Source organism: Microcebus murinus, chromosome 5 (assembly GCF_040939455.1).
Source record: "Microcebus murinus isolate Inina chromosome 5, M.murinus_Inina_mat1.0, whole genome shotgun sequence".
Classification (NCBI taxonomy): Eukaryota; Metazoa; Chordata; class Mammalia; order Primates; family Cheirogaleidae; genus Microcebus; species Microcebus murinus.
In genome coordinates, this window is record NC_134108.1 from 37,382,123 (window position 1) to 37,404,246 (window position 22,124).

The 22,124-nt window shown below is 35.9% G+C and overlaps 1 protein-coding gene across 19 annotated transcripts in view; it reads left to right on the forward strand.

Annotated features, from left to right (window-relative positions):
* TRDN (triadin) overlaps nucleotides 1–22,124 on the forward strand; it is a 385,153-nt gene that overhangs the window by 123,959 nt on the left and 239,070 nt on the right. For 18 of the 19 annotated variants that reach the window (XM_076003004.1, XM_076003010.1, XM_076003005.1 and 15 more), the window contains exon 9: nucleotides 934–993. The exons of the other annotated variant lie outside the window; for it this stretch is intronic. In XM_076003004.1, the coding sequence (XP_075859119.1) occupies nucleotides 934–993 (60 nt within the window). The remainder of the gene's footprint in view (nucleotides 1–933; nucleotides 994–22,124) is intronic. 19 annotated transcript variants of the gene reach the window in all.

Consider the following 22,124-nt stretch of genomic DNA (forward strand, 5'->3'; position numbering starts at 1 on the left):
CAATGCCTATTTTAGAAATATTGAAATGTAAATCACTTTTGAACAAGATTCATTTCGTAATATGCAAGCTTTAAAGAAGGTACAGAACAATTCATCAACTGAGATTTCAGTTGGATTGACCTCAGGAGAATCTTAAGTGGTGTGAGAATTTAAAGTTCAGTGCAATGTCTTTCATTTAGAAGGAAAATAGAGAACCCAACTACTGAAATCATTTTTTACCAAGTCTGCCCAAAATGTTTACATACTATATTTTTGGGTTTTGTTTTTACTTTTTCCATAGACCATAGACTCATCAAGATCATAAGATGATCTTATGAAGATTACTCAATTAATTAAATAATATTATTAATATTTGGTGCTGTTAGTTCTGTTCTCACTGATTTACTCTTCCAATTAAAGAGCACTTCCATTCAGAGGATGTCTAGCAGGTTGCAAAGGGGTTAGCCTCCTGTGGGCCTTTTCAAGAAAACATTCTGCAGCTCCACTTAGACAATTAGCAGAAGGGTTGGGAGTGAATATTTGGTAAAACATTCCAAATTGGAAACAATTTCCTTTTGTAAAACTTCTGTTTCATTATTGGAAGTCTATGAAAGGACAAATGAGAAAAAATTGCTTTAATATGATGACTTTTGTAATAAATTTGATGAAAAAGGTTTTGATTTTAAAAAACAACCAATATAATATTACTTAAACTAGTCTGTTTCAATTTTAAGGTCATTTTTGCATGGAATAAATGGAGCATTACATTTATTATGTTTTTTTTTTCCTTCTGTGTCTTCAAATAAGTGCAAATTATTCTTTCACAGAAAATATTGTTGTAAGCAAACTAGAATTGGGCAATTTTGTGTATTTGCTTTGTTAAACCATTTCTCCATAGAAAAACAAAAAGTGTTGATGACATTTTTTCATTGCTTTTTCTTTCTACTCTGTCAGATCAGTATGCATTCTGTCGATATATGATTGACATGTTTGTCCATGGGGATTTAAAACCAGGTATTCCAAACAATTCTTGTATTTGTCTGTTTTAATAGTCTTTGTTTCTAAGATTGTTGGCTTTTGATGTACTAAACTGTATTTTCCTTTTTAAAAACTGCATAATGCATGTGTAGATCTAGAATAAAACCAATAAAAAAGCAGAAATAGTAACTGGCATTAGGGCGTTTAATTTTACTTTCAATCACTGCATGGCCTATTGTAAATGAAGTCAGCTAAAAGCTAAAAGTGTGCTAATATCTTTATATATAAAGAATGCTAATATCTTTAATAATATCTTGAAGTGAAGCAGTGAATCATCTTATTTTATTCCTGGTAAATTTAGAAGAAAAGACCTTTGGCAGTGAAAGTATCATTCTTTTCTTAGTGGTATGCAAAATTCATATGTCATCACATTTCAAATATTAATTGTTTTTAAAAAAACTTTTAGATTTTTCTCATGCATGAACTTGATATAGCCACTTAAGAGAACTATTGATGGAGATAAACTTGATGTCAAAATAATGGGGAAGGATTTTTAGTTAAAGGAATATACCTATCATCTCTCATATCTTAATTGTTGCCCAGAATGTAATAAGGTATTTTTTACTAACATCTTAACTAAGAATAAGTGACTTGATTGCTTGTACCATGCCTTTTGCAGATTTAAGCACTGATAGTACTATGCTCATGTTTGAGAAAATGTTTCTTAGAAGATAGTATTGTTAAGGAAGGAGCTAATTCACATTAGAATATTTGAAACTGATTGCTAAAACCAAACTGTATTTTGTTTTCTTAAATATTGTTGTGGACATCTTTCCAAAATGTATCATTATAATTCATGCAAACAGACATATCTCATATCTAAGTGCTAGAAAATAGAAGATCATGAAAATTTTGTCTGGAAAACTTAATCCTAGTAATTTAGTCTAGTTAATCTTCTCTTCTCCTTCTACATTTTTAGTGAGTTAGAAACTGAAATGAGAGGAAAATAATCTATAAATTATAACTCACTTGGTGAAACTAATTACTTTTAACATTTGTGTATAATGACAGCAAAATTAGATGGAAACATTCAGAAAGGTGTGATGCAGTGGAACGAGAGGGCTTTGTGAACAAACACAGGTGTAATTCTTGACTCCATCCTTTGCTAGCATTGGACCTTGAGTTCATTGAATTCCACTTCATCTTTAGTGTTCTTATATTTGGAATGGAAATCACAGTAACAACCTTGCATTGTTGACAAACCATCTAGTGGATACACAACAAAATGTTTTTATCACTTCATTCTTTAATCCATTAATTTCACCAAAGCCTGTCTGGGTGAGTGTCCCACATGAAGGAAACTTCTCAACATTGACAAGACCTGGTCTATATACATATCATAAATTCAATTTTAGGTTAGAGGTTTGCTGACCACTTTGTTCAGCTGTGGTGGTTTAAGAAAGTCATATTCTACACATACTTTTGCCTTTATAAGGTCAACGTTTATGTATACATAAGATAAATCTATATTGCTGATAAGCATGAATTAATAAATGTACTGATGTGCATCATTTCCTTTATATTCCATTAGTTTAAATATTTTATCACCTGAGGAAAATAATATGTTCTTTGTGCCACTGAAATTATTCATAGTAGCTACTAATTGATCATAAAATATAGTTTCTAAGAAAATCACAGGACACTGAGAGCCATGCGTTGTGAAAGTCAGTGAGGGATGCTAGCTAGCAGTTTAACAGTCACAATGCCAATCATTTTTTTCTGGAAGTCTAACAATAGATTAAGGTCAGAAAGAATAATAAAACTATCTTTATATGAGTTAAAGATGATTTCGCCAATAACCACACAGAAAGAGCCCTTTTAACAGCATAAAAGCATATGTAAACAAACATACTCTAACACTATGGTCCCCAACCTCCAGGCCCCAGACTGGTACCTATCCATTGCCTGTTAGGAACCTGGCTGCAGAGCTCCACCTCCCCCCCTTCCCCCAACAATCCTCCACCCCACTTAGCATCTGTGGAAAAAATTGGTTCTATGAAACTGGTCCCTGGTGCCAAAAACATTGGGGATCGCTGCTCTAAAAAATCACAAGTTCAAATCTGGAACACTCTTTACTATGCCAACTGCTGAAAATAATTCCCAAGGTCTGTAGATTAGACTTCTTAATAAATATCATTAAATAACTTACTAATTCCCTTCCTATTTCATCCACTTACTTTCATAATTTCGAAATTTAAGGAATGAAAGAATATTTAGATCAGTATTTCTTGTCCAAGACCTGGAAAGGAAGAAGGGGGAGAGGGGTGCATGTATGGTATGTCTGTTGTTTCATCTAACAAGCTATGTGATGTTTTGTAAATGTATCAAAGGAAAGTTCAAGAATACTGTCTTTGTCAGTGAGGCAATATATAAGATGGAGTGATAAAGCACTCAGTACGATTTGCATTTTTAAAAATAAGGAATGAGAAACACAGATTCAATCGGAGCATATTAATTTAGAGAAAATGCAAGTGATGAGACGTTGACTCTGACTGACAATTAGAGAATAAAACAACTCCTGCCAAGTTTATTGCTCTGCGTGTATCCACTATTTACAAAACATTTGTGCTTCCATCTGTTTCTGTTTGGGATTAGTAGAACACCTGTTATTGTTTAGCTAGAGTTCATTATTAATTATTGGTAATGAGTTTTTAAAACTACGATTTGATTTTTTCCTCTGGGATTCAGTATTTCCTTCGTAAAATATTGTTACACCCTCAAAAGTAGCCAAAATTGTAGTTCCAATTTGAAAAATACTGTGTTGATGAAATGTGCTGACACCATGATATAAGTCCCAAGTTTTGCCTTTTTATCCCATCAAAAAAAATATTTCTAAGATATCTTGAAATTTTTTTTAGCTAAGATTTTGCCAATATACCTGAAGATGAATTGTATCACTCTTTCTGATTCTCTGTAGTGAATAGTGACTATGCCCTCTCTTATGGTCAGTTATCCTCACCTCAGTTATAGGGACCATCTTAATAAACCAATGTAAATTTTAAGGATCAGCTTACTTTGTTGCATCTAATTAAAACTATCCTGAATTGACTCACTCTAGTTGAAACATGAAGAAAATTACATTTAAACTTAAGAAATGAATGCATGCTATCAAGCTGGCCCTATGGGCAACTAGGGTTGACATATATCTACATTTTGTAATTTTAGTGGTATTATGGATACTGAAGATCTCTCTTCTCCAGAAATACTTTGCTACTGCCCTTTAATGATGTAACCTTACTAGCAGATCTCTTGATTGTGTAGATGATCAATGTTTAGCATGTGTTTTGAGGAGCCCATACACTGCCTTAGAGAAGAGAAAGGGGGAGAGAACAAGAGAGATCTTGTCCTCTGGTAACTGTCTTGAAGCTGATTAATTCCCATGTTTTCTCTAGGGCTTAAAGTAATCTACTTGTCATTTTCTTGTGAGAAAACTATTAACATTGGAACATTGGTCAAGACTGACATTATTGCAACACTGAGACTCAATTTATGGTGTTTTGTTTTGTTATTTAGAAATTGATAGTACCGATGGTCAAGGTGAATTTCTTTATATTTATTTATCTTTATTAACCTTCCAGTAATTCCAATTTCCTTTTTAATATTTTGTAGCTTAGCCCATTATTCTTAAATGAGAGCTACACCACTAGATTCCTTCATTTAGGTAGACTATTAAAAAGAAACATCATGATCTTGCTTGGCATTTTCATATTCCCTCTTCATCAGCTTCTACCTGGGGCTTAATAAATTGCATGAATTTCTGGGCAGAGTAAACCAATTTTAAAAAGAAACAAATTTCTATAAGTAAAAATCGCATGGCTCACAGACTTCTTCATATTCAGTATAGATAAAGAAACCAATTTAAATGTCCAGTATGAGGACCAGGGCTAGTGTGCTTTTGCTTAGTAATTTTAATTTTTTTTTTGTAGCTTTCATCTCTATAGCTATTATGATTAAAGCTTAATACAAGTTAAAGTTTGTCCCTTAGAAGTTATTCCACTATTAAAATTTCAGCTACTATCTGTCTCTTAGCTTGAGCCAAGAATTTATGTCAAGGTAATTCATTCCACTTTGTGTGCCATTTATTTTCTTAAAATTGAGGATACTAACCTATCAAAATCTTTTCTGATTATAATAAGGTATTCTTGGGCAGCCTGTATTCCAATTCAATGGATTTTAAGTCCATAGGCAGAAAGAGCCTCAGGTATAAGTTAGTACTCTCATTTTATTAAGATCCTTTTCTTCAACTTTAGTGATGCTTAACTACATTTTTGTTTTGATCCTACTGAGAAGAGGTCAAATGTAATTGCATTATAGTCACTGTTATTTAATGGTTTAATCTAATGTATTTCAGAGCTCACTGGCTATATTAGACAAGACTAGGTACAATTCAGCCTTGAGATAGAGCTAAATAAAAATAAACATGATCCAAGGTAGGCATAGTCCTTGAAAATATATTCATTTTAATTCAAAACATCTAATTATCTTCACATAACATAGCTCTGTGAGTTTCAATGTTTACTCAGTATTTGTTGAATCCCCTCAGCAAGCTGATAGCCCAGAAAAGAGGTAAGACATGACATAAATAAGTGTATAATAAGGACAACTATCCTGACAAGGGCTTATAACCAAAAAAAAAAAAAAAAAAAAAAAAAAAGGACAACTTGGTAAATATACAATAGAGACTCAGAAAATATCATATTAATCTTAGTATATTAGGAATAAAAAGTTATTTCTCTTTACCACCTGGGCTTTTAATTATTTTTAAAATATTTTAAATCATTTTACAAATAGTTTACAGGAGTAAAAATAAAAGGATAGTAAAAATCTGATAAGATTTAAGCATAGTGAAATAAACATAATAAAAACATGTTTATAGTATATATTTCCTGGTTTTGAAGGTGTATGTTCTTAAAATGGGAAACATCTTCAGAAAGAAACTAACTGCTCATCCACTTTCATTCATAAGCCTGCAGTGTATCAATCTTATAGATACAAATTCCAGATTTTGAACACCTCTTTAATAGATTCTAGCATGTTATTTCTTCTGGTGTTTCTAGAATTTGCATCATCAAAATATAATTCTTAAATTTTTAAAATATTTAATGGCTCATAATTTTGTTGAAAAGAAAATGTTATCTTCTTTATAATGGCAAAACATTTTCATTTTTATATTGATAAACATTAATTAGAATGATAAATTCAATCATTTAAAAAAATCAACCATTGTCTATTTCCATTTGAAAACTGCCTTTATCTTTCATCAGTGTTTGTGCACTTAAAAACCATAAATTTTGTCACCTATATTTCATAATGAAAGAATACAGTAACATGCTCTTTTAGCAAAAGAGCATGGCTCAGGTTTTTGTCACAAAATATAATATGATAAAGTCCTTCCTGTTAAAGGGCTAACTAGATGAGAATACAGTAGTTCCCCTTTGTCCATGTCTTCACATTCTGAAGTTTGTTATGTGATGTCAACTATAATGTGAAGATGTTAAATGGAAGATTTCATAAATAAACAATTCACAAGTTTTAAATTGTGTGAGTAGCATGATAACATCTCCTGCTGTCTAGCCCAGGATGTGAGTCACACTGTATAAGCTACCTGCCCATTAGTCACTTATTATTAATAGCTATCTTGGTTTTCAGATTGAAAAAGCATAGTATGTATACGATTCGGTACTATCTGAGTTTCAGGTATCCACTGAGGGTCTTGAAATGTATACTTCATGCATAAGGGGGTGTACTACTGTATTGTATTTATTTTTTATTCTTTGAAATATATTGTTCAGTCATTGATTCTTGAGCATGAGAAAATTCATTGTCATCTGAAGATTCATAGTCTGAGATTTCACTTGTATAATCAATTTCAATTTCCTCTAATCACTGGAGTCTAGCCTGCTGCTATCTGTCTTTTTGCATTCATCTTCTGATTCATCTAATAATTGTGAAATATCTTCTGTCACTTTTCTTCTCTTTGCATTTATGGATGGAAAACACAAGTTCTGAATTCTAAACTGTGTTCAGTGAAACTAAAAGTAGAAGCCTGGTGTCTCCAGGCTTGTTTTATATCTTCTTGAATGATGATGTAACACTTCAGTCAACACAATAAGAAACCTGAGTAATGATGAGATAGTAATGATATATTTTACAGTTGCAATATCTTTCTAGGCAATTGCATCATTATTCTGTTTTCTTATTATTTTAATCTCAAGCATTGTTGGGAAAAATTGAAGAGTTATGATGAAATAAACCTTAAATTGATGAAATAGAAAATAAAATGTTCAATATAAGGAAAAATAGGATCATGAAGATTCCATAATGTGCTTTGAACTTTAAAAATTATTCAATGATGCCGCACTATAATTATAAGATGCAATGAGTTTTATTTTGTTTAAAAAATACTCAATTTTCTCTTTGTTCTTTGGAAGACCTATAAGAAAAAAAAGTCAAAAATATTAATCTTTACAAATAGTTAGAATTTCTCAAAAAAGAAACTAAAATACTGGTATTGGCTCTAATGGACCCTGATAGCATCCTGAGAACCAACAGAGAAAATACAAAGGTGAAGGTCACAAAAGCCAGGGTTTAAATCCTTTGCTTGTGTTTTTGACTTTTTTTTTTTTTGAAATTCACTTTCTTTATAAAATTTGTTTATTAGGATTGTTAAAATAATTAAATGAAACAATGTAAGCTCAAGTTCTCTCCCCCCATTTTTGCTTTCTCTTTCATTATGGAATTTAATTGCATAAATGGTATTTCTAGTGTGAAGGACCAGAGAAGATCTTAGGGAAGATGTAAAAATTGAAATGGGCCTTGAGATATTGGTAGGTTATGTCTATGTGAAATCAAAGATAAAAACATTCAAGGCTAAAGTGATAATGTTAAGGTACAACATCACAAAATCTTAAAATGTTCTTTTGTGACCACCAGTTGTTGAGTATTTACTGACTCCTAGGCTCTTGAAATAATAATAATATCTTTTATAATCTTAATAAAACCTTGGGAGGAGTATATTATCATCTCTGTTTACAGATGAGAGAATTAAGACACAGAGTTTAAGAGACCTATTCGAGTCTCACAAAGTGGCAGGTAGGAGATTCAAACCTAGGCCTGCCTAATTCTAAAGTTCTCAGGATTAATAATAAATCTATCTGCTTCCCAGACATAGATGAGGAACTGCAAGAATTCACCTTGGTTGATACTCAGGGAATCTAGGAAGTAAACAAGATTGGAATGTGCAAGATGGCTTGGAGAAAATGGAATTAGAAAGACGAGTTAGGAAAAGTCCAAAAAAAGGAAGTTATGCCTGATCATAGGAGGTGGGGTGGAGAGAATTAAGATGATTTTAGAGAGATTTCACAGAGGTAGAGTTGTGGGATTTGTAGATACCAAAGGGTAGGAGAGCAAAAGATTATTCAGAAGGTGTTAGCCTGACAAACCAAAAATACGCCCTGAGTAGGGATCATAGGAAAAGAGAAAGGCCAAAGCTCACTGGACTACACAGGGCTGCAGAAGTGGGAGACTTTGAATTCATCGTCTATTCTTAAAGCCATATACATATAGTATTCGGTTGCAAAAGGGAAAAGTGTGATGATTCCAATAAAAACATCATTGGTTTAGCAGCTGTTAAAAACCCAGGGTCATTACAGTTCTTTTTTACATACTTTATCTTATTTAATTCTCACAGCAAACTGTTTGACACCTATATGGTGCAATAATAGTCTCACAGCACTTCTAACGGAAGTAAGCAGTGAGATAATCAAGTGTGGAGCTTTCGAGAGAGGTCAGAGATAGAGTTGTGGTAACCAGCACAGTGAGTGGAATAAGCCGGATTAGAAACATTGACTATCTTCTGCATGCTCAGCAGTCGCAGGCTGAGCTCACAGCAGAAGATATAAGAATACTAAAAGCTGATTCCTAACTTTCACAAATGGAATGAATAATTATTTTAAAAAGAAAAGGAACTAATAAATAATAAAAAAAAGTTTAAACAGGCGTTAGATTGCATAATACAGACTCTAAATGTTACAAATTTCAGAGGAGAGACATCTGTGATTCCTGCTGTCAGGGAAAAAATGTGGATATGGAACTTGAAAGATGGATAATGTTTGACTAAATGCTGAAGAACACATAGGGCTTGATTTGTTTGTATATAAATGAAAGAGAAAATGAGTAGGAACATGACAGTGCGTGTAAAATTGATGTGTTTATAAGACAATGAGGATATCAGAGTGAAAAGAGGATAAACTAAGATCGGAAAACATCAGAAAATGATAAGCGATATATTTTTGATGACAAATTATAGAACACTTGGCCAATCAGATAAAGCTGATATTTGGCATAGAAGGGAGTCTTTGAAGGATTTTAGGTAGAGCAAGGACAGGAAAGTTGCATTTTGGGAGTATGTTTGGGCAGAATTCTACTTCTAGAAGTAGTCTACAAGTAGTCTTTTGACACCAGGGACCGGTTTTGTGTAAGACAGTTTTTCCACGGACAGGGGTGGGGTGGGGGTAGGCATCCCCGCCTCGGCTCCACCTCAGCTCATCAGGCGTTGGATCATCACGGGGAGTGGGCAACTTGGATCCTTTGTACGTGCAGTTTGCAGTGGGGTTCATGATCCTATGAGTCTGGTGCCATTCCCCCCTCCCACCCACCCACGCTGATCTGATGGGGGTAGGGCTTGAGCAGTGATGTGAGCAGTGAGGGGCAACCGTGGGTGCAGGTGGGCCTTCAGCTGGATCGACTCCTGCTGTCCGCCCCATTCTTGGTAGGCCCTTGGGTTGGGGACCACAAACTTACAGGATTGGAAACAGAAGAAAATTTTTGGAATATTGCGAAAGCAGGTGCACCTAAAACGGTTTTGAAGAAAGGAAAGGCAAACTTTGGGAAGCCATTATTCATGGGGTAGTGATGGGAGCTAACTAAGTGACTTGCGTAATTAATATTGCAATTCAATAACTGCTATTTTAACAATTTATGCTCACACTTAAATTGTGGTGGAGATTTAAATAAGGTTTAGATTTAAAGGAGGACCAACAATGACATATGCATGATTATCCACTAAAAGCATATTGCAGTAAGGAAAGTGTTAGAACTAAACATGTTCATAACCTAAAATGGAGCAATAGTTACCTTTTCTTCTTTGGTTGAGTTTTGTTCTTGTTTTGATTTGTTTTTCTTCTTCAGAGGCAGCCACTCAATGCATGGGAATTACAGGAGTTAGAGCAGACTCCAGAGCCATATTGCATGGGTTCAAATCTGGGCTCTGCCATTTGCTCAAAACATGACTTAGCCAAGTTAATCAATCTTGCTAGGATGATAATCAGATTGTTGCAGAACAAATGAGTAGATAGTTAAAGTGCACTTATAGTGTATGGCTCTCTGAGTGTTGGCTCTTCTTTACTAATAGAAAAGATATCTAAGGATTATTACAAGCAGAATTTCTATCAAGAGATGAAAACATTTTTTCAGTACCACATCAACAAATACTGGACCAAACCAGTTTTACCCATTCTAGCTATTTAATGTTTCCTAGCCTTGGCTCTACTATCTACTATATAATATTGGTACTTATTTCACATAATTTATAGTTTCATGTTGAGGATTATGTGAAAAAATAATTCTGCAGTGCACATGTATAATAAATGTTGTGTAAGTGTTTTCTGAGTTCTGAGAACTAAGTTAGATTCTGTAGACACAGCAGAATCTATGCACGGTGCGTACCCTCGTGAAGTCCAGGAAAAATTGATGTAGAAGTTAAAAGTTAGCCACCAGTCATACAGTATGCATTCAGAAAAAAATTTAGTTATTGTTATTATTAAAGAAGAAGAAATATAATATGATTAATGCTTACAGTTTAACTTCTGCTTATTTTTTAATAAGCCTATATAATTGCCCCTATGAAAGATAATAATAATAAAATGTGATTCTGTGAGACAAAACATTACACCAGGTGCCTCAGGTAATGTTTGCAACATTAACATTTTGTAGTTGAAGGGGCAAAGGGAATGCACTAGAAGTGCCTTATTATAATTGAATCAAAATTATCAGTTAAATGGCAACTTATGTAATATAATGAATTTATTAAATAATAACTCAAAAATGGATTTTTATACATAAAAAATATTCTAGGTCTCCAAATTGAGAAAAAAAAGTAAGCCTACCATAAATACTATTCAACAGTGGTTAAAAAAAAGGAAAAACTATACCAAGATAACTCAGGATGTTATGAGAAGTTTATATACACAACATTTAAGAGTGAAATATTTCAGAAAATACTTTTGTTTATTATAATTTAAGTCATCTTATGTATGTGTTTAAACTCCACTGCTATACCTTTTTAATTCAAAATGGAATATTTTGACCAATTCCTTAGGCCCATTTTAATCTGGAAAATAGATCCTATTCTTAATGTACTGTAAACTTAAAGCCCAGGGCCTTAGATTCCCTGGTTGCCTGATAACAAAACCACTAGAAAGACAACATTCACAGAATGAACTGCAAAAAGATTTCAGAAGGAACAAATAAGAAAGAAGATGGTTGGAGCCATGGGATAAGTAGAAGAGAAAAGAATTAAGTAGAATAACTAGTGCCATAAAATGAATTAATTATATAAGAAAAAATTCAAATGACCACGGCGAGTTACTTTTCTGGGCTTCTACCCTCATCTATAAAATGAGATAATAGACATTATTTTATAGGGTTAATGTATGGTTTAAATAATGCATATACATATATAATACTTAAAACACACATCTGGAATAAGCACTGTGTTTAGTAGAAATAGAAATGCTGGTTCCCAGATATAGCAGAATTGTCATTTTCTACCAACCACTTACTATATCTTTCTGATTTAATTATGATAAAGCATCATTATTCTCTCCCTAGTAAGTCTTTCTTTTACTGCTTATATATACCTTCAAGAAACATTTGCCTTTAAATCCCTACTGCCTCATACCTTGCCAGAAACATGATGTGTTTGTTGAATTGAATTCAGGATGTATAGTGTTTATCTCAATGAAAAAAATATCGATGATCATCCCAGAGCAGCCCTTTTTATTCATTCGTAGAAATAATCTTGTTATTTAAAAAGACGACAGGTTTCTAAGCACTGCAAATAGGCCTGTGTAAAGATTTCTTAAAGGAGTTATTGGTAGTATCTCTAGAGGCAGAAGCTCAGAATTAACAAAGACTGGTTTGATGCATGCATCAGTAAACTGCAGGCAGCATACAGAATTAGGCTAAAGTGAGAGAAAAAATGAGCGAGAGTCTATGCTTAATTATGGCAGCACATAGTTCCTGGACTTGGCATACCCCCATGGGAGTTGCCTTCTGATTATTTGACGTCTGTGGAAGCTGTTCAAGGTAAATGTATCAGATTGTCATATTTGTCTAAACCAATCCATTAAACATTCTAGTCACTATAAATAGCTGGAATGTACACAGAAATAGATCCAAGTGCTTCTGTGAGGATGTGATTCCTCTGATGCTGCTACCACTCTCTCAGTCAGCTTCATTGTGATAAAGTGGTTTAGGTTTTGAGAGAAGGCTACTGAATAAGACGTCTCTGCCCCTTAGTACAGTGTTTATATGACTTTACACTCACTACATTCAGAAAATAAAACAAAATGAAGGCTCATGCTTTCATTCATCTTGCAATCTTAACATTTTGTTTCCTACTCTTTTGAAAGAAGTGGCAGCTTCCATAGGAATACATTTGCTGAGAGATAACTTTCATTAAAGTGTCTTTTTGGTCTATCCTTGTCACTGTTATTGGCACAGACCTGCTGTCACACAGACAAGAATAAATTCCTTCTCAGGTAACCTATTAGGACTATTCAAAGCATGTTCTCAAATAGAGTGAAAAGGAACAAATAACACAGTGTAATTTGAATTGCTGCATGAAAAGCAAGGAAAATTAAAGCTTAATCAAAGAATTATTGAACTAATTAGGTGTTATTTATTAATGTGTCATGTCTTGCAATAATCTTATCTGTCAGTTTATATGCAAGAATGAGGATTGAAAAAGAATTCTAGTAATTTATATGAATATATTCACCAGTGCTGTTCTAAGGTTCATTTGTGTTCCCAGTAGATAAAGATTAGAGAACAGAACTCTTTTTAACCATTTATACAAAGGCATAGTTCTTATCCCTTTCCTTAAGCAGGACTTATTTTAAATATGGAACTAATACGTATGCTTAATACTTATTTTGATATAACTAACTGGTTATTTTCAGAGAGACTTATTTGATAAACAAATCTTCCTTTTCCATAGCTTTTGTTTTTTTAGGATCCTTCAGTGTTTGCACAAGATGAAGACAATAATAGATTTTGCAATATTGGCATTAACATTACTGATTAGAGACTGTTCAACCAACTCAATATTGCTCAATATATTTTGGTCAATTTTACATGCATTTATTTTAGCTTAATATATTTCATATTTTGGTTTTCTAAAATATAGAAAGTTATTAATTAATACCTTAAGACATAATAATACTTGTTATTCCTACATAGTAGTAATAATTATTCCACATTTGAAGGCAATGTATTTTGCTTATTTATATCCTCATCAACGTCTGTGTTGATATGTTCAAAGTTGTTCCATTAATCAATCTTTCAGCAGTTCCAGAATCTCTAGTATGTACTCAGTTCTAGTGGTCATAGCAAGAGTTTCAAAGCAGAAGGAAGTGACAATCCAGTCTAAGACTATTACAAATAAAACAATGAACAATATAAAGCAGCTGGGGGAGAAAAATGGAAGAAGGAACTAATTAAGTACTAAATCACATGACATAAATTACACACTGTAAAAGTCTAGAGAGGGGAGGACAACAGTGGTTAGGACAGTCTTTATCAAGGGCGTCTTTTGTCAATACTTATCTTCAGCTTTATTGTGATTGTTATTAAGTGCTTAGGATAAGTTTGGTATTTTTTCCTATTTAGGTGGTCAATTCTTTTCATCTCAAGTGAATAAAAGTAGTGATAAAATTAGATGTACTTTTTATTAATAATACTGAGAAATCAATACAAGGTATAAACTGAATAAAATATTACACCACATAGATGTGATCTACACTACTGTGTTCTCTTCCAAATTAGACTCCATTATACTTTAGTGACTGTCCTTTGTCTTTCACACTTAATTATTTATATTCTGTCTTGCAAATTCCCATTACTCTATTTTATTCAATATTTCTTCTTTGTGATTGATGTACTGCTTTCCTGAGGGAAAACGTGTCATCTACAAACCACTTTCTATTGTAAACATTCACAGCATTTAGGTAATGAGCCCTTGTTTTGTAGACAAGACTCATTTGTAACAATTTGAATCTCTTATAGAAAGTGAGTGAAAATAGACATGAAAAAAGTACCAATACTGTTATATAGAAACACCCTATAAGAAACAAAAGAGGATGATTTAATATTCTCTTATATAGTGGTTGCATAAGATGTAAGCATTTTCCATTGTCTATAATTCATGATAATGATTATATTAATAATGATTTTTCTCCCAGAGGAATATTATTTTTATGTAATTACAAATAGCCTCCTGGCAGACACTGGATAAGCAGTGCGTATTGTTTTAAATGACAAAATAGCATCAATTACATACAATTTAAAACAGGAAGAGAGATTGGATGACTTCCAAATATGTCATTCGAGTGAGAATGTATTTGTGAATTTAATTGTAGTGTTAAGCCTATTAAATAACAATTATTAACATGTTTCCATTTTATCCTTTATCTTGAAATATTTCAGCTTATGTTATATGCTTGTAGTTGAAAGGTGGGGAAATTTTATCATCTTTATTAAAGCACCTTTTTGAAAATTCTCTGCTAAAGTAAAATCTCAAGTACATTTTTCTCCTCCTGAGGTAAACTCCAAAAACAGAAGGTTTCTTTTTTTTTTTTTTTTTTTTTTTTTTTTTTTTTTTTATTTTGGCATATTATGGGGGTACAGATTTTAAGGTTTCAATAAATGCCCATTCCCCCCCTCCCCCCAAAAGTCTGAGTCTCCATCATGACCATCCCCCAGATGGTGCACATCTCACTCACTATGTATGTATATACCCGCCCCCCTCCCCCCTCCCACCTGCCCAATACCCTATTACTGTAGCACCTATGTGTCTACTTAGGTGCTACTCAGTTAATACCAGTTTGCTGGAGAATATATCTGGTGCTTGTTTTTCCATTCTTGGGATACTTCACTTAGTAGTATGGGTTCCAGCTCTAACCAGGAAAATACAAGATGTGCTATATCACCATTGTTTCTTAGAGCTGAATAGTACTCCATGGTGGACATATACCACATTTTATTAATCCATTCTTTGATTGATGGGCACTTGGGCTGTTTCCACAGCCTTGCAATTATGAATTGTGCTGCTATAAACATTCGAGTGCAGGTGTCTTTTTTGTAGAGTGTCACTGGATCATTTGGGTAGATGCCCAGCAATGGGATTGCTGGATCAAATGGTAGATTCACTTGTATCGCTTTAAGGTATCTCCATATTGCTTTCCACAGAGGTTGAACTAGTTTGCAGTCCCACCAGCAGTGTAGGAGTGTTCCTCTCTCTCCGCAACCACGCCAGCATTTATTGTTTGGAGATTTTTTGATAAAGGCCATTCTCACTGGGGTTAAGTGATATCTCATTGTGGTTTTGATTTGCATTTCCCTGATGATTAGAGATGTTGAGCATTTCTTCATATGTTTGTTGGCCATTCTTCTGTCTTCTTTAGAAAAATTTCTGTTCAAGTCCTTTGCCCACTTTTTAATGGGGTTATTTGATTTTTTCTTCCTAATTTTCGTGAGTTCTAAGTATATTCTAGTTATCAGTCCCTTATCGGATGCATAGGATGCAAAAATTTTCTCCCATTCTGTAGGCTGTCTGTTTACTTTCATGACTATTTCTTTGGCTGTGCAGAAGCTTTGTAGTTTGATCATGTCCCATTTATTTATTTTTGTTGCTGCTGTGATTGCCTTTGGGGACTTCTTCATAAACTCTTTGCCCAGGCCGATGTCTAGGAGAGTGTTTCCAACTTTTTCTTCTAGAGTTCTAATAGTTTCATATCTTAGGTTTAAGTCTGTTATCCAGCGTGAGTTGGTTTTTGTGAGAGGTGAAAGGTGTGGGTCCTGTTTCAGCCTTCTACAGGTGGCTATCCAGTTTTCCCAGCACCATTTATTGAAGAGGGATTCTTTTCCCCAGCGTATGTTTTTGTCTGCTTTGTCAAAGATGAGATGGCTATATGAGGATGGTTTTATATCAGGATTCTCACATCTGTTCCACTGGTCAATATTCCTGTTCTTGTGCCAATACCATATTGTTTTAATTACTACAGCTTTGTAGTATAGTTTGATATCTGGCATATTAATGCCTCCCATTTTGTTTTTGTTGCCTAGAATTGCTCTTGATATTCGGGGTCTTCTTTGGTTCCATACGAAGCGTAAAATTATTTTTTCTATATCTGTGAAGAATGCTGATGGGATTTTAATAGGTATTGCATTGAATCTGTAGATCAGTTTGGGTAGTATAGACATTTTGATGATATTGAGTCTGCCGATCCACGAGCATGGTATGGATTTCCATCTGTTTACATCCTCTGCTATTTCCTTCCTCAGTGTTTCATAGTTCTCCCTGTAGAGGTCTTTTACCTCTTTGGTTAAATATATTCCTAGGTACTTTAATTTCTTTGTTGCTATTGTGAAGGGAATTGAGTCTTTGATTTGGTTCTCAATTAGATTGTTGTTGGCGTATATGAATGCCTCTGATTTCTGTGTATTAATTTTGTATCCTGAGACTTTACTAAATTCATTGATCAGTTCCAGGAGTTTCTTGGTTGAATCCTTGGGGTTTTCTAGATACAATATCATATCATCAGCAAACAGTGAAAGTTTGATCTCTTCTGCCCCTATTTGGATACCTTTGATTCCATTTTCTTGTCTGATTGCTGTAGCCAAGACTTCCAGCACTATGTTGAACAGAAGTGGAGATAGTGGGCAGCCTTGTCTGGTTCCAGTTCTAAGTGGGAATGATTTCAATCTTTCCCCATTCAGTATGATGTTGGCTATGGGTCTGTCATATATGGCTTGTATCATTTTTAGGTATGTCCCTTCTATGCCTATTTTCTTAAGTGTTCGTATCATGAAAGGGTGTTGAATTTTGTCAAAAGCTTTTTCTGCATCTATTGAAAGGATCATGTGATCTTTGTTTTTGCTTCTGTTTATGTGGTGAATTGCATTTATAGATTTACGTATGTTGAACCATCCCTGCATCCCTGGGATGAAGCCCACTTGGTCGTGGTGGATTATTTTTTTGATAAGTGTCTGGATTCGGTTAGCTAAGATTTTGTTGAAAATTTTTGCATCTATATTCATTAGGGATATTGGTCTGTAGTTTTCTTTTTTTGTTGCATCCTTTCCTGGTTTTGGTATCAGGGTAATATTCGCTTCATAAAAGGTGTCGGGGAGGTTTCCGTTCTTCTCGATGTTGTGGAATAGTTTCTGCAAGATAGGTACTAGTTCTTCTTTGTAAGTATGGTAAAATTCAGGTGTGAAGCCATCTGGACCGGGACTTTTCTTTTTAGGGAGATTTTTAATTGCTGTTTCTATTTCAGCTGTTGAGATTGGTCTGTTCAGGGAATCTATTTCTTCCTGGTTGAGCCTAGGGAGGCTGTGTGTTTCTAGAAATTTGTCCATTTCCTCCACATTTTCCAGTTTGTGTGCATAAAGATTTTTGTAGTATTCATAAATTGTATCTTGTATCTCTTTGGGATCAGTTGTGATATCTCCTTTTTTATTCCTGATGGAGCTTATTAGAGATTTCTCTTTTCTGCTTTTCGTTAGCTTAGCCAACGGCGTGTCAATCTTGTTTATTTTTTCAAAGAACCAACTTTTTGTTTTATTAATCTCCTGAATAGCTTTCCTGTTTTCAATTTCGTTTAGTTCTGATTTGATCTTGTTGATTTCACTTCTTCTGCTGGGTTTGGGGTTGGTCTGTTCTTCTTTTTCCAGCTCTTTGAGTCGTTTCATTAGATTGTCTATTTGTGATCTTCTTGCCTTTTGGTTATAGGCATTTATGGAGATAAACTTTCCTCTCAGAACTGCTTTAGCTGTGTCCCAGAGGAGTTGATAACTTGTCTCTCCATTGTCGTTTTCTTCATAGAAGTTTTTTATTTCCGTCTTGATTTCTTCATTTACGAAGTAATCATTTAGTAGGAGGTTGTTTAATTTCCACGTTTTTGTGTAGAAATGTGAGTTTCTGTTAGGGTTGATTTCTAGTTTTATTCCACTGTGATCTGAGAAGGTACATGGTATGATTTCTATTTTTTTAAATTTCTTGAGATTTTCTTTGTGTCCTAGGATATGGTCAATCTTAGAGAATGTCCCGTGAGCTGATGAGAAGAACGTATATTCAGTGGATTTTGGGTAGAATGTTCTGTAGATGTCTGTCAGACCCAATTGTTCTAGAGTTTTGTTTAAGTCCATTATTTCTTTATTAATTTTCTGTTTGGAGGATCTGTCTCGTGCCGTCAGTGGGGTGTTGAAATCCCCGGCGATTATGGAGTTGCTATTAATCCATTTGCTTAGCTCCAGTAAGGTTTGCTTTATGAATCTGGGTGCACCTAAGTTGGGTGCATATATATTTAAAATTGTTATCTCTTCTTGTTGGACTGTGCCCTTCACCATTATATAATGACCCTCTTTGTCTTTTACTACTTTTGTTGGTTTAAAAACTAAATCGTCTGAAATTAGAACTGCCACACCAGCCTTCTTTTGGCTTCTGTTTGCTTGGAATATTGATCTCCACCCTTTTATTTTTAGTCTATGTGCATCCTTGCAGGTTAAATGTGTTTCCTGAAGACAGCATATACTTGGCCTGTATTTTCTTATCCATTCAGCCAGCCTATGTCTCTTGAGTGGAGAGTTTAAGCCATTCACATTTATTGAGAGAACTGATAGGTAAGGTAGATTACTGATCATTCTGTTGGGTTGGATGTTGTTGCTATGATTTGTGTTTTGAGCCATTGTAATATCTGGCCTTTAATATCTTTGGGTTTTGGTTGTTTTTATATCCGTGGATTATTATTATGATGTTCCGTGCATAACGCTGTTTTAAGTACTTCTTGTAGGGCTGGTCTTGTCTTGGTGAATTCTCTGAGCCTTTGCTTGTCTGCGAATGTTTTTATTTCTCCTTCATATATGAAGCTTAGTTTTGCAGGGAATAATATTCTAGGCTGGGCATTGTTTTGTTTCAAAAGAGTGAGAATGGGGCCCCAGTCTTTCCTTGCTTGTAAAGTCTCATTAGAGAAGTCTGATGTTATTCGAATTGGCTTTCCCTTGTATGTCACTTGCTTCTTTTGTCTTACAGCTCTTAGAAGGGCCTCTTTAGTTGATACTTTGGTCAGTCTGATGACTGCATGACGTGACGTCTTCCTGTTTGCATTGAATCTCCCAGGGGTCCTCTGGGCTTCTTGAACTTGTATATCGAGATTTTGAGCAAGACCTGGGAAATTTTCCTCTATTATATCTTCAAAAAGCTTGTCCAGCCCTTGAGTGCTGTCTTCCTCCCCTTCGGCTAAACCTATGACCCTCACGTTAGGTTTTTTCACATAATCCCACAGCTCTTGTAGACTTTGATCTTTTCTCTTGTTTCTCTGCTGTATTTCTGTGACTGATTTATTTAATTGGAAGGTGTTATCTTCAAGCTCTGAGATTCTTTCTTCTGCTTGATCCACCCTGTTCTTGAGACTTTCCACAGTATTTTGTAGTTCTCTGATTTGATTCTTCATCTCCAGGACTTCGGTTAAAGTTTTCTTCACTGTGTCAATCTCTTTGTTGAACCTTTGTTCCATTTCTTGGAGGTTTTTTGTGTTTTCTTGGTGTTGGTTATTGAGTTGTTGTTGCAGCTGGGTGAGTGTTCTTATGATCCACATACGAAATTCCTTTTCTGTCATATTGGTTGCCTGATTTTGGTCGGTGTCCGTTTCTAGGGGGCTGGTGCTCCTCCTTGGGGGTGTGTTTTCCGTTTGGTTCTTCATATTTCCTGAGTTCTTTCGCTGATTTCTTCCCATGTCGATCAGTTGTTGTTTCTTTCCTTAGGTTATTGTTTGGGTATTCACACACCTTGTTTAGTTTCTGAGGCGTTAGGTGGTGCCTGTGGGTGAAATTGGACCACTCCCTGTATATTGAGTCAGTGGGTGCCGTGGAAAGGCTGTGCCAGATGCTGTCCCTGTCAGTAGGTGGCGTTTGCTTGGAGGAACAGGCTATGGTGTTGATTTTGAGTCCTGTTATCAGCTCTCGTTCTGGGCGGAGCTGGGTTGGGTAAGCCTGCCCTCAGGCCGTTAGCAGGGGTCAAAGTTCTGTTCTCTGCTGTCAGGGCGGGGCTGGGATGGTCCCGCTCAGCCAGAAAGTCTGGGTGTGGGGGTGGGGCTGTCTGAGACCCACAGTCTGCAGCAGGCCTCGCTTCTTTCCACCCTCCCCAACTCCGCAGCTACTCCTGAGCCTCTGCCAGCAGGCCAGACCACAAGCCACCAGGCCTCCCCGGACTGTGATGCCGGCGGGGAGGTTCCCTGCACAGGAACGCCACCTGGGTTGGGCGCACGGCCTCCTCCTGGGACGCCGTTCTGCCCAATCCGCCCCTGGAGGCACACAGACCTCAGTAGGCTGTTCACGTATAATCCTTCTGTGCCCCGGGCAATGCTAGCCCTCGGTGCAGGGGATCTGGTCTGCAGGTCCGACCTCTGGGTCCCAGAGTTCAAACTGTATTCCCACCAGGGAGAGGGTTTCCGGTCCTAATTCACCCACAGGGAGCCCAAGCTGGGTCTATGTCTCTCAGCCTCTGAGTCGGCACCGTTTTCCTGGGAACAAGGTGCCAGCAGCACCTGGGAGGGCGGGCGGGGTCCCAAACGGAAAGGTCCCGTTCCCTGGAGGTGCCTCCGGCTGGTGGCTGTATTGTCTCTCTGGGCAGCCGCGGGTAGGGTCGGCGGAGGGGGGGAGGAGGCAATATGGCGCCTGCCGCGCGGCTCTCCGTGCACACGGAGGTGCCCGGAGGAAGTTGAGAACCTGGTGCCACGTCTGTTACAGGCTCACCGTTGGCAGGCGGCGGCAGTCTCTGGGCTGATGTCCGCAGGTCTCTCCACCCGCTGGGGAGCCCACCAGCAGTCCCGAATGCAGGGGAGGGGAAATAGCAAATCCACCTACCCTTGCCGCTGGTCTCCGGGCTGCTCCGGTGGTCTCAGCCTCCAGTTCTCCTCCGCAGCCTCCTCCCGTGGAGTCTCCCGGGGTCTCAGGTACCCCTCCTTCCGGCCCTTGTCCGCTGTATGCTCGTCTTCTTGCTTCTTTTCTCTAGTTTCTGCTAGAATCGGTCTTTTCTGCAGAGACCCTCTGTCTGGCGGTGTTATTCGTCCGCCATCTTGCTCCCAGAAGGTTTCTTTTTAATTGGCTCTCTGGCTCTGCTTTAGGCTTTTCATATCTCTTTGAATTGCATGCGAACATAGAATATTTGCAAGTGTCAAAGCCAAAAAAGAAAAAAAAAAAAAAAGAAAGAAGGAAAAAAAGGAAAGATTTTTCCACAGGTGGAAACAAAAGGTAAGAGGATATTTTAGTTGAAACATCCTTTCCTTTTACTAAGTCCCAAGTGGTATGTAAATAGTTTAATGGGGTGATGAAAATGTGCTAAATTGATTATATTTTATATGAATGAGATCACTGCATAACAGAGAAGAAACTCTGTTTTTTCATATGCCATGTGAGAACTTTAAAAATCATCCCCTTGCATTTCAGGATAATGAAAAAGGACATTTACAAAGAGCCTGGCTTGGCATGGTATAACTGAAGTTGGGGAAAACTCAGGTAGCCCTACAGACATTATTCTGCATCTACCCATTAAGGGTTTTTGAGGAGTATTTGAGATGATGATGATGACAACATGAGAATAATAATAAAGACTTAACACAGCACTGAATAGCAGTGGTATACCAGGCACTGTGCTAAGCTCAGGGCATGGAGAGCTCATCTCATTTAATTCTCATTTAATTCTCACAAAGCCCTTCTAGGTGAGTTATAACCTTTTTACCTCAGAGATTAGGAAAATTAGACCTAAA